Source organism: Amblyomma mixtum, chromosome 4, assembly GCF_055824585.1.
Source record: "Amblyomma mixtum isolate Tamu chromosome 4, ASM5582458v1, whole genome shotgun sequence".
Classification (NCBI taxonomy): domain Eukaryota; kingdom Metazoa; phylum Arthropoda; class Arachnida; order Ixodida; family Ixodidae; genus Amblyomma; species Amblyomma mixtum.
Window position 1 is genome coordinate 96,251,946 of NC_143015.1, and position 13,376 is coordinate 96,265,321.

Genomic DNA, 13,376 nt, shown 5'->3' on the forward strand with positions numbered 1-13,376 from the left:
AAATTAGCACTTACCGCCTCATCATTGACCAGTACTCCAAGAGGAGATTACAGCGGATTGTTGTAGTCCGAACAAATTAGACAACGCATGAACTGATGGACGAGTTGGTTATGCATTGTATGACTGAAACAGCACAAGCCCGAAAGGCGCAGTTTCAATCATGTAAATTAGGCAACATGTGGTTAATTAAAAGCGAAAACTGTGCCTAGTCGCTTGAACAAGGCGTATGCTAAGGCGTGGCGCAACGTACCCAAAACGAGGTCGGGGAACGTCACTGGCACACAGAGCGAAAAATAACTCAAAACAAAATTGGCTGTGGCAACTCGCGCACGCACGCTAGTTGTGCGACTGGCCAGTTAAAGGCCCTCAAGCCTGCACGACCTTTTTTTCATCAGAATGGTCATACACAAGTGCTCCTAGCGGAAGAAAGCCTTCGTGCCGACCCCTCATGCACTCCGTCTGTAGAGCGGCCTACGTCGTTGTGTAACTCACTTAAAGCTGGAGAAACTAAACTAACTTGACGCCCAATCAGCGCAGATAATCGGCCCAATATTGAAAACGTATTGGCTGAAGCAAGTCCTACAAATGACCGGAGTGAAATCATCCATTCGCAATAGTGGGCTGGTTACCTGTACAGACGCCCACAGACTTAACACGAATGACGGAATGCGTGGCCTGGACTGCCGCCAGCGACATGAAGCGATAGTCATCGGGTGCGAGATAATGCTCCCGGAATGTTTGCGGTGTCTGACGGTAGGAGGTACTAACCGCGGCAGCTTAGCGGGCAATTCCTGGTTACCGCGATGAGAAAACTGAAAAGAGCGTTGCCGGGGCCGTGGAGGCCGAATCGGCGAGCAAAAAGCGCGTAAACGCCCCCGTGACGAGCGCGCTGTCCACGCGGCAATCAGGCACAAGCGGAAAAGCAGTAAAAGCGAGCTGCGCCAGCTGTCGTCAACCACCGCAAACATACCGAGAGCATTGTCTCGCACCAATGACTATCGCTTCGTGGCGCTGACGGCAGTCCAGGCCACGCGTTCCGTCATTCGTGTTAAGTCTCTGGGCGCCTGTACCTGTGCTGTTTGGGCGGTTGCGAGGCATGCACACTGACGTCCCGTATGCCATTGCTGTTCCCTTACATGAATGGGGCTCCGTAGGTGGGTGTCGCTGTGAGGCTGCTCATGAAGAGGAATGGAAAGGCGATCGAGAAGAGGACGCGTCTGATGCAGTACGAGGCTGAGAGCGACGTCACAAAGGCCAACGGCAGTCCGAAGCCCACGTAGTAGGTCCAGTGTGTTTCGATGAGGTACACTTGCGAGTGCGCTTCCCAGCCGAGACTGAACCACCTGTACTCGAACGCAGAGAAAGAGTACAGGAGGCTCAGATGCACGGTGCTGACGACGCCTCCGAGCCCACTGGGTGCAATCATGCTCAAGAAATGCGACTGAAGCAGGAATAGGGCCGGTACCGTCACGCTGAACCGAGCTTTGGCCAGCATATTGCTGAAAGTGGGCATCGTCAGGCGAGAAACGAGCGGGTCAGCGCGATGGACGATGTCGGCGAGTTTCTGGAAGGCCCAGCAGCTCATCACTTTGGTCAGCACCAACGCCGGCAGCAGCCACAGCGCCTCAGACGTATGCTCGAGCAGCGTCTTCAGCCATGGCCATTTGTCCGCCGAGCCTTGGTGACCTCTGAACAGCAAGAAGGTGGCAAGCGCCTTTGCTACTGGGAGGCAGATCCAATCGCATGCCACAGCGCACAGCACAATCATGAGGAAAACGGATATGCTCAACGGTAAGGCGTCATCATTCCAAATCGATTGCAGGACTCCCTGCCGCTGATTTTGTTGTGCAGCCGGTCGCTGCTCTGCAGGCAGTTGTTCTGGAGGCGCTTGTTCGGGAGGAAGATGCTCTTGGGGTACGTAGACGTCCACTGCCATATGTCCAGTGGCCAGAAATTCTTCATAGGATTCGAGCAGTGTATCAGGGTGGTGCAGGAGACCATCGAGAAACGACCACAAGGCATCCATCTCTGTAGAAGCCCGATCTTGCTCGAAAAGTTACTTGGTAATACAAAAGAGCTGCGGAGAGTTCTTTCCTCCGCAGCAGACTGTCCAGGAACCGGACCGGATGTGCGGATACGCTGCGAAGTTTCTGGGGTTGATCGTTTCTTCCTAGCGCGGGTGTTCACAGGCAAGCAGACACAAGCCACACGCTCACTGACAAGCGTTGAAACAAACTTGAGAGACGGTAGCGAACAGAACCGAGCACACAAGCACTATTCTAAGACACGCGCCATTTGTGCTCAGGGCATCAGCGATTGACTCTGGGTGCGCTGCCTTTTTTTATACCCGCAGCAGCTGCAATTCTCCGCTCCCTCTCCCGACTACTTTGCCTATTTTTGGTGTGTGTGTGTGTGTGTTTCTGCTGAGTCGCCCGCGATGTCATCATTTTTATGCCTCCGTGCAAAGTCAGTTGCGGCCGCGGGGCGCTCAGCCTTCAATCAGCAGCTCCAGTAGATAAAAAATTGCCGCGTAGCTACGCCAAATCTTCGTGCGTATTCGTTCGGCAATCATTTCTCTAAAATTGAAACTTGGGCACTGAGTGCCAGGGTTCTTTGCGCGTCACTGTACTGAAGTGAGGCGATAATGGGCGACTGAGTTACCAGGTGCGGCTACGCGTTAGCCTCGGTTAGTAGCATCGTTTTCCAACGTGAGTAATCTCAAAAGTGGTCTCGTCATCAAAGGGTGAGTGCGTGCACGGAACATCTGCATTTTTTTTTTCGCATCGTTTCTTCCTATCGGAAAGCAGAGTGGTGCAGCGCAGGAGCGTTCGGGGCATCACAGCGACAGTTTACGATAGCAGTTGCATATACATTCCAGAGAGCCCAACCGCCAGGGCATTTGTGCCCGTCATAGCGTTTTTTCGACCAACATATTTGGCTTATTTGAGTTTACACCCGGCGCGTAGCGCTAAAGAAATTGAATGAAAAAAATACCAGAAAACCTCCGCGCCTCATGGATAGCTTTTTAGCAGCACAAAACTTGTTATGTGGTTACTAGCTGACTCAAACTTAATGCAAGGTACGTATGGCATGGCATTGCTTGGCATGGCACGTGGCATGGCATGGGATGGGAAGCAAGGCGTGGCATGCGGGGTTTAGCATCCGCCCAGGCCACGAAAGGTCCCGAATGCTGAAAGCTCCGCATTAATTTCAACCACCTGAAGTTCCTAAAAACGTGCACTGAAATCACATCGAACGGTGTAGCAACATGGGCGGATTCCCCAGCTCAGTTCGCATTGTTTTTTTTTTAATTTCGGTGTTCCCTATAGGCACCCTGCACCCGCCAGGCACCGCCACCGTCGAGGCTGCGTTCAGCTCCCCCGCGCGGCCAGTTCCTCGTCCCTGTCAGGAAGGCTCGCCCCGCGACTGCGAAGGGGTGGCGTCTGCTAGCGGCTGCCGCTGTCGTAGAGGCGGGATTTTGACCTATTCATTCATGAGGCTGAAAAATTCTTTCGAGGAGCGAATGTCAGGAAAGCAACGAAGCTTTTTGAAGCAGGCCATGTACACAATGTGAAAGAGGTGGTGTCGTGCGACGGGAGCGAAGTAGCAGCCCGGTGCATTGCGCAGACAAGCATCACTGCGCCACCGAAAACGATCAAACTAACGCTAAGAAATAAGTCTATCTAATTCCTGTAAGCGCTGCTCTCTCTCTCTCAGTTTTTTTTTATGTAGCTATCTTCCAGTAGACAGCTTGTTGCCGTGGGCTGCAGTTGCAAGGCAGGCATCGCAGGCAAATGTCAACACGCGCTGCTGCCGTTGCTGTGTTTTTGGAGCGGCGTCAAACGCTCTCCAAAACGAGCCGCCCGCAAGCCTGGGGTGTTCCTGCATTTAAAAAGCCTTACCCTAAACTTTCAAAGACGGCCAGGCGCCATAACAATGAAGGTAATTAGGAAACTCCAGTTTTTGAGCGAACGACGCAAACCTGGCTTCATAACATTCTCTTTTTCCGCACCTTTGGTGTGCGCACTGAAAGTCATGCGAAAAACATCAAACTGTTTGATTCGGATTCTGCAAAAAAGTAGTATCCCAGCTAATTCATGCAGGATTCTTGCCGAACGCTTGTGCTCAAGAAGCGGAATTTCATTTCAAGCTTTGTTTAATTTGTACACATTTAGTACAAGTACCCTGAATCTTCGACATTTGAATATATGTTTATTGTAGCAACTTATCACCCAGTCCTTCAGATGTGGAGCAAAGATTTATCAGAAACATGTTGCCATTTCCCCTTAAAACGTGCCTTTACTGTCGAAAAAGACGCTGGACGACAAGGCGCAGTGGAAGCGAGCAAGGATTCCGCGCATAACTGGAACTAAGGTAAACAATTCTTTACTGCGCAAAATTTGGGCTTCTTCCTCGGGTGTGACCACGGGCGAGTTATGCGTGGCTTTTTGAGGCCACGTATACTGTTGACAGCCAAGTCAATGACCGGAAATCGTGGGTGCAAGAAGAGGGAAGGGTTCCCAGAGAGCCGTTAGCATTCCTCCGCGTCTGTTGAATGTGCCATGACTCAAAAACCTGTCTAGGAGGTGATGCATGAGTCAAGCAAGCGTCTTCCGCACGGGTTTGGCCATTGTTTGACCAGAAACCGCGCGCGTGTGTTGCCCGTCGCGAAGGGTGGGCCGTCTCCCAATGTCGCGTTGGAAATCCACAAAACCTTGTCCGAGGCGAATTAATATATGTATTATTGCATCCTACAACACAGCAATGTGTCCCGCTGTTGTTGTGTGCCATTTTATGCTCGGGGAGGACGCGCACAACTGCTTCACGACGGCGCGCGCAACACAGCGGGAGTGTCAGACTGCCCCCGCCTTCCTGACAGGGACGCGCGCGCCGCCGCCAGTGGCGCGCGCGTCGCGCTGGAGTTAGATGCGCAGGGAGCTGTGTCTCTGCCATTCGGCTGCTGATACTAAGGATGGGTGTCCGATTCCGGCTGCGGCAGCCGTATTTCGACGGAGGATAAATACGTAAACGACCGTGTGCTTTGCAATACCCGAAGTGAAAGTATCCTTGACGGTCTAAGCTATTCCGGACCTTTGCATTATGGCGTCCCTCACATTCCATGTGTTGCTCCTGGACGTTAAAAACTCTGTTTATAATTTACAATTCTTCAACAGTATCCAGCACTTACGGCTGGATTTGAGGGGCCGGTGGTGGCGTCCTGCTGCGGGCAAAAATACGAGAAAGGGGACTGTACCGCTGCGGGCTGTAGGTTGTGCGCAGGTACACCTCGACGAAATCTTTACCTTGTCGTGACAAGCTAAAGGCGGATATCGCCCTCAATAACGCTTGCAACGCATCCGAAGTGTACCAACTGAGGTTTCCATTTTATAGCCAATCAGTGCGTTAGCACAAACAGCAGTGCCAATTTGAGCAGACATTCAGTGTGGTGTGCTAATGCGTAAGCATTACTTGGCTCATGCGTGACGTTAACAGAAAGTGTTAATATAAAGTGTTAGCAGAAAGTGTGGAGAGAAAGTTTTTTACACATACCCGAGCTTATCTGAGCTACTCGGTAGTAACTCGGGTAAGTTCGGAGGAGCGTCGCGCCGGCTGCATTTCTCGGAAAGAGCCACATGGGTCGCACAATCCCTGCTAGGGGCTTTGAGAGGAACAGCCACCTGCCAATGCAGTGGCGCTGCGCCACTGCGCTGCTAGTTGTATATGAGGACTCGCCGCCATCTGTGAATGTAAAGTAGAGAATGACCAGTTCTGCATATATGAGCATGAACCCACCAAAGATATCCCGTCACACGCCAACCATTCCGCCTTTCGGGCCCACCGATAACTGTGGAATCCAGGATCCCATAGGACGCATTCGTGGAGGACGAAAACCCTTCCCGGAATTGGGACCGATGGCCAGACTTGGAAACATGAGTACCTGGAGGACCTTTTCGCCTGGTGCAGATAGGAACTAGGAGACTGGGAGGACCTTTGCACCTGGTGCGCACAGGATTGTGAACACTGCGAGAACTATATGCGTCTGGTGCAGATAGGAATGTTGGAGCTGCGAGGACCTCCGTGTCTGGTACACACCTGAGAACTGCGAGTACCTATAATTTAGTCATGGATAGGAACATAAGAACATCGAAATCGTTTGCCCCTCGCGCAGACAGGTAAACAGGAAGTGCGAGAACCATTGCACGAGGTCGACGGACAAACATGTTGCGAGAAAACTGTTGGAGCTGGTACGAAGACTTACGAACCTTTCTGCCTGTCTCCCAATAGAATGTTCGCCTTGATTGCACGTTCGGCAGTCGCGTGTCTTTTTCCGCAATTTGCGCAGCGGAACAGGAACCTATGGAAGTAAAAAAAAACTGACTAAACTAGGCAACGACCCGCTTGAACAGTCGGCGGGATCTAGCCGCCTGCGGGGCCTAGGCAGCGCCGGCAGCGTCACGCTGACGCTTCTGGCGCTATCGGTCCAACGCGACGCACGTAGCACGAACTTCCATCGAGACCGCAGTTCCAGAAGTTGAAGGTTCGCCTTCTACGCGTTGTAGACAGCCCCGTTCTTGCTCCTGAAACGTCTTCGTCACCGTTCCTATAGGTCTGGTTTTGCTGCCGATCGGCTTCTCGCTAAGCGATGAGCTCAACTTGGTCTTGTCGGCGCTAAGCCTCGTCCTCTGCATCACCGAATACAATGCGGCACGGTAGCTGCTGCACCATCAGTGAGAGCTGGTTTTTGCGCCGAACTACTACAACCCGGATGTGACGTATACAGAAGCCTCTCGGAATACAACCCCGCCCTACCCATCCTCCAAAACCGCCGCCTGGGACGGACTCTGTCCAGATTTCCTTCGATGACCCCAAGGCCCCCTTATGGGTCATGTACCGAGGCATCCCTTACTGAAAGCAAGAGAGCTCGATGAGCTGGAGGAGAATGAGATTGGAGGAACAAAACAAAATAATGGTCGATTTGCGTAGTTAGATGAAATGCGAATTATGTGCTATAGCAGTCCCGTTTTACCTTCGGTTCCGGTATTCAGGTCCAGTGTTCACGGACGGCAGTTGTGCGGATAGCGATAATGCGTTAATGTCCATAAATGCGGAATTGACTACCCTCTACATTCATCGATCCCTGGGAGTCTTCGTACCACTCTTGGCGCAGTGGTGCAGCGGTCCAGCGATGCGCCAATGCCCTTCTATGGCAGGTGCCGCCATCTGTGGGATTTGGGCAGCACACAATTGCTAAATGTGAATGGCCGCTGTAAGTGCTTAAGCACTAAAAACAAGGAAATGAATAGCTGCCTTGTGCGCGACATGTTAGTAGGCAGGATTAACTATCAGTACAAAACTATGGAAGACTGGAAAGAAAACAAAACTATTCGTTTGCTCCTTTGCGCGCGCCAAGACGATCATGGTGCGCTGTCGCCCTGTCGCGCTACTGCACGACGGCCTGAAAGCTGACGCGCTTTCAAGTGCGGTCGACTGCAGCGCCACCGCAGCTTTCTACAGCTCAAGGCCTCCAACGATGGAGACGATCGCGCCACTAGAAGCATTCTAGTCCACCGCTCCTTGCATTTTCACGCGAGCCGATTGATGAGAATCGGCCGACGCCATTGGTCCTTTGTCGGGGAAAAGCCGCTTCATTCTTGAGTTGTATCCTACTTTAAAGGGAGACTGAAGCACTTTTTTTTAAAATCAGGCTGGCAGCGTCGTCCTATAGTTTTTCATGTTGTATACTGGAATATCGCATCCAAATAAGGGAAAAACAAGCGCGAATTGCCTTTTTTAGCCGCGGGGCACGGCGTGCGGCGCGCCGCCGCCCGTGATTGGTCAAGAGAGGTCGTGACGTCACTTTGAGGACTGGAGAAGCTGCCGATGCGGGTCCAGCGCTGCGTTGAATGCAGATCGCAGCTTTCCGTGCTGTTGTAAAAGCGAATATGGCGACTATTTTTTTACTGACCTCCAAAGAAAAGGATACTACAGTTTGCTCATTCCACGTATCACCTGAAAACAAAAAAGACACTAGCAAAAAGTTCCACGCCTAGCACAAGCATACGCCAGCGTGAAAGACGCGTATGCAGACCATGCGTAAAGGGTGCCAGCACGACCTCGGCTCGTATTCTCGGAAAGAAAGGGATGCGAACAATACTCCAGTCAATTACCACCACCGGACGCCTCCTGGCTCGCCCGAAAGAGCGTCATCCTAAAGAAAAGGCCCATAGCACTGTGTACAAAAAATCCTGTTCTCAGTACCCGGCGTTGTAAGTTGGGCCAAGAAAGTATTTCAAGGAAACGATGAAGCAGCACAAAGTTGATGTCAAAATGAGCGAAGCGCAGTGGCCAAGCGCTGCGAGGAATGTGACCACAGGATAGTGACGTAATCATTGTGCGCTGGAAACCAAGCCAAATACGCGCACAAGGCTGCTGCTTCACTCGTGGCGCGTTCAGCAGACGCCAGAAAATTTAATCGCTGCCTCGGAAACGTTCGCCCTTCCTAGATTTGCAGTTTAGGTTCAGTGAAGTAGTGGCCAACTACATGTGTGTTTAAAAGCCAAGCTAGCTGCAACTCGCCCGCTGCCACAACTTGATGAAGAAACCGAGTAAGGTTGCGAAACATGTTTTTTTTTTTTTTTGGCAAAAACTTGGTTGGCATTCATTTCTCTTAAATTTGCATCAGAAATCACAACGTAGAACGCTTTCATTTTAATCGCTTAGCTACGATTAAACGTGATGCCGCATATGAAGAACTTCGATGCTTGCTTGCTTTGCTTTATTGTGCTTTTCATTGCTTGCTTGCTTGCTTGGACACCGAACCGAATATAAAATCACTAACCAGGCCTTGCTGAGCACGCCTCAGGTGGTCTGGCCGCACCTAAGCTGAGGAGAGCGACACATGCTTGAGCCTCTATAAGGTTTCTGCAGGGGCTAAGTGAGCATGTTTTTAGAAGAGGCGCTTCTTGGGAATGGTGACACGCCTCTCATGCGCGAGAAAATCGAAGGAACTGTGTCATGGTTCAGCCGCGCCTTTTCGACAGAAATCTCCAGAGATCACATCAGGGACAAGCTCTGCATGTAGCCGCTCTTACGAAAGTGCTTCGAGCAGAGTAGGCTTGCTTTGGTCGGCTTGAATTCATCGTCGCAGCAGCGAGCGCTTGCGCTGCGAGCTTATGATCTTGCGGAAAACAGTGGAAGACGACACAGTCGCGGCCGTAATTCGTGGACACGACCGCAGAGTAGTACCTCGTGTTGAATCTGATTTTCAAGGTCGGCTGACATGCTTTGTACGTCACAACGCACGCAGTACGAGGAACAACGCATGCAGCACGAGAAACAACGCGCGCTGAAAGCTTGCTCGGGTGCGCCGAAGTATCCCCGGCTCCTCAACGTGACGTCACGTTGGCCGACATGGACGATGTTTCCCTCTCCGCTGTTCTCCTCCCCAGCGCTCGCGCGGGGCGCGGGAGATTTAAACATCGCGTTTTTAATTAGTGATTGCAGCACTGTTTTAGCCAACATCGAAAAAATAATTTCATAGACGTGATCAGCAATGACACTACTTCAAAATCCTAAAATATTAGCTGATTCGAAAACCGCCTGAGTATCCCTTTAAGTGGATCACGTCCTGGAAATCAGCCTTGGGCAGTGCGCGGAATTTTTCGTCTGCACGGTTTTCAGTTTCAGTTTTCGTTTTCCCCTTGGCATTTCGTCTTTTCGTCTTTTTTCACGATATGTCGCGCCTGTTGTGCCGTCAACTTCATGATGAGGCCAGAAAAGTCTTCGGAAAAGATGTTTCAAACGGAAGGGTCATTTGCCTCTCAATGAGACGATACCGGCATAAGCAGACGACAGGCTGTCGCTACACACAACACGTATGGCACCTTAATTGCCTGCTCAGTGTCGTCCCGTTGCTCTAGCGTCGCCTACACTGTGCTTTGTTGTGATGCACGTTTCCGCAGTCAGGGTCCAAGCAAGTTATATCACCAATGAGGGATAAATTTAAGCAAGGATAGCTGGAAACTTTGCAGTGAACACTTTACCGAGTTATATCGTTCGAACTTTAGCAAGGGCGTGGCTACTACCTGATAGGGTGTCGACGGTGTTCTTAGTTCACATGAGCGTCTCTCAAACGTATGGTACTGCTTATCCAACGGAGTGTATCAAGTACTGTTTCTTCGTATTGTACCAAACTATACCTGAGTGGGCTTTTGTTCGTTATGCTGGGCGCAGTTCATTTCAAACAACGCTTGACCTCCGTTCTTTTTTTTTTCGTCGACCGTTTCTCTCGCACTGTACTCATCGAAAAAGGCAAGCGCTGCACCACTCGTCTTTCTTGTCAGTCATTTCTTTCGCGCTCTGCATCTACTATGCTTATAACTAGCCCGGAAATTATTTTGAGTGATTTTTATATGTCTAGCTTTACAAACGTGGCTATGCAATACAGTTAAGTTAAAAGCAAGTTTGGTCGGTAAATGATGTTCTAAAGCAACAAGCATCCTCACCCACCATCGCCGAGACATCGGCTGCCTGAAACCCGTAACTGAAACTAGGAGTGTCCGGATTTCCAACATCGTTCGCCATTTCTTTGCTCACGAAAATTTGCTTTTAAGATGGTTTTAGCATTGATCTCCACTAGGTGGCAGGATGCCGCAATCCGCTTTCCGGTGGTGGTGGTGGTTGAAACATTTATTGCCAAGCAATGCAGAGTGGGCAAACCCTGCCTCCCCTTACGTGGCACGAGGCAACCCTTAGGGGGTTGTCCTTAAAGGGCAAAGGACAGTCCTTGGAGGGCTATCCGCTTCAAGGCGTCGGTAATTATCCGGCGCTGGTCAGCAGCCGCGGAGCTGCCCTGGAGAGTCTCCCAGTATGACTCCGCCGTGGTTGGGGATGGAGGGTGTGGGAAGGTGGGGCATGTGAGCAGGATACGACTCAAAATCCGCCCTGTCCAATTTCGCTAAAGGCTTGATATCCCACACCTCGGCTCGGCTTCTACGCTTCTGGCACCCCACCGCCCTGTAACCCTTATCTGGACCCCCGCACACGCAGGCCTCCCGGATAACGAGGAGGTCCACTCCCTCGCCCGAGGTCTCACTTTCCGGGCTGGAGATGGACGCCCCTCCGCCATCCCGGAAGCGTCTACTTACCTTCACAGATATCATTATCCACTACCGTGATACCCGGCGCGTTTACGCACCACGGGCTCCCTCTCTAACCCTAACCCAGGCCTCCCACTGGCGCCGACTCCAGACCCGTACTGCTCCTTACGCTATTCTTCTTCATGCCCGCTACCCCGATCAGTTCCTTTCCTCATGTAAGCTCTGCGGGAAACCGGGAGACTTTATCCGCTTTCCGAAGCGGGCGCTAGTCAAGCCACCGGAAGTTGGATGGCATGTCCCAAAAGTGCGGTGTCTGCTGTGCTGCCTGTGAGGCCCTCGCTATCCGAGCTGCACGCCAAAAATTGCGCCGGAAGTGACGCGCTTTCGCAAAGACTGCTGGGAGTCGTTGGCCAATGGCGCAGCCAATAGTAACGCTGGGTGCAGCGGCATCGTCTGCTGCATTGTCTGCTACGCATGCGCAAGCGTGCCGAGACGGCAGCCAAGTAGGAGGGGAGGCAGGGAGGAGCGGTCTTAAAAAATGTGACGTAACCGTCTCTCCTGATTTGTTTCCTTCCTCCATGCTGCTGTGTATTTCAATGCAAAAAGCCGCCTTTTGCCCCCTTCGTACTGTTTTTTTTTTTTTGCGTTGTTCTCGTGTAATGTCTGCTGTTATATCAAAGGAATAAGGAAGCTGAAGGCGAGAAATGTGAGCATTGTTCTGGAGAACCCTGTCATTTCAGAGAAACCAAAGAAAACAGGTATGCAGGTCTCACCTTACCACGGCAAAGGGGTACGCGCGTAAAACACTGCGTTCTTATCTCGTTCTTGTCTTGCGAGCGTAAAGGGGCAATAGTGGAATGACGATGACGCTGAGGTCGAGGAGAAATTGAAGTTGGCTTGTATCGACAGAATACCAGCTCCTGATTACAAAAACTCCACTCATACTGACAACAAAGCTCTTGTAACGTAGAAAAGAGCTAGAATCAAAATACAGGTATCGCCGCCACAGGCCAAACTCGCAAATACAAGCGTGATGACGTAACAGTGCATTGGTTCTAGCAACACTAGAACACGACAAGCCACAAATCACTGCCAATGCATGCGCAAATCTTCTTGACGTCGCCAGATGGCGCCACGTACCCGGCAGCTACTAGGGTGCCTCGATGCGCTCGTGCATCGAGGCGCCCTAATGCACCCTAGGCAGCTACGCGCGCGCCTGCAGTATAGGGGACCGCAGCTTCGCAGGGGGGCGCTGCGGACGCCAGTGAAAAGCGCCCTCTCCGGCCGACACCGTATTTTTGTCCGGGCAAACCGGTCACCCCTCCCATTGAGTAGCTGCGCGAGCAGCGCGCTTTCCCCTGAAAAAAAGACAGTTCTGCGCGTACTTTTCACGTGTTGGCCAGCCTGCAAATCTCTTTGTGCAGTCCCGAGCCTTTTCCCTCGTGCTTGAACGCTGACGAGCTTCGGAGGATTAGCACAATGTACAGGGGCGCTAGAAAAAAATGCGAACAGCACGGCGCCCACGCGCTGCGCAGTCGGAATTGATCTTCAATGCGTTTTTATCTCGGTAGTAACAAAAAGATGCTAGAGTGGTACATTATTGTATCACGGATGTCTCTAGCGTATTTGTGTTGCGAGCCAAGCATAAGCGTGACGAAAATAAATTCCAACAGCGGAGCGCCTAGGCACTTCGCTGTTCGCATTTCTTTCGGTCGCGGCAGTACGCTCTGGGATGTAGGTTAAAAGAAATAAAGGACAGTGAATTTTTTTTTTTCGCTGCGCACTTGAAAAAAGAACTGCTAGCTGGATCAGGCCCACTACGTGAAGCAGATTGTTGACGAAAAAGCCGGTACCGTAACGGCGAAATGTGTATCGCAAGTAAATGACGAGATCATTTAAGACGTGGAATTCGAGGTAAATACCATTTTTTTTTTTGGCGCGGCCATCTTCGCAAGATGCTTAATTTCGTTGGGCGACTGAGCACTTCGGTGCATGCAGGTTTGTTGGCCAAATAATAAGGATTTTGTTACGTGTTTCGATGAATAATGATGGAAATAATTTTTATTTTAACTTAAAATAAAGTGGCCTTAAGGCGACACGCGAGGCTAAGGAGAAAAACGAAAACACGCACGAAATGCGCCTACCAGCTGCTTGCTATATACGGCTAAGAGAAAAAATGCTCTAGTTTGTCAGTTGCTACAACGGAGATAAGCGGTTGGTATATTTAATTTAATTCCGATTACAGCGCACGCGCATCCCCAAAACAATTTATTTGCA

The 13,376-nt window shown here is 51.1% G+C and overlaps 1 protein-coding gene across 1 annotated transcript; it reads right to left on the reverse strand.

Moving 5' to 3' along the window:
- Nucleotides 1-1,132: 1,132 nt before the first annotated feature.
- Nucleotides 1,133-1,768, reverse strand: LOC149347511 (etoposide-induced protein 2.4 homolog). Its single transcript, XM_089541594.1, has one exon. It carries the CDS (start codon nt 1,766-1,768, stop codon nt 1,133-1,135), a length of 636 nt encoding a protein of 211 aa, XP_089397720.1.
- Between the last annotated feature and the right edge of the window lie 11,608 nt (nt 1,769-13,376).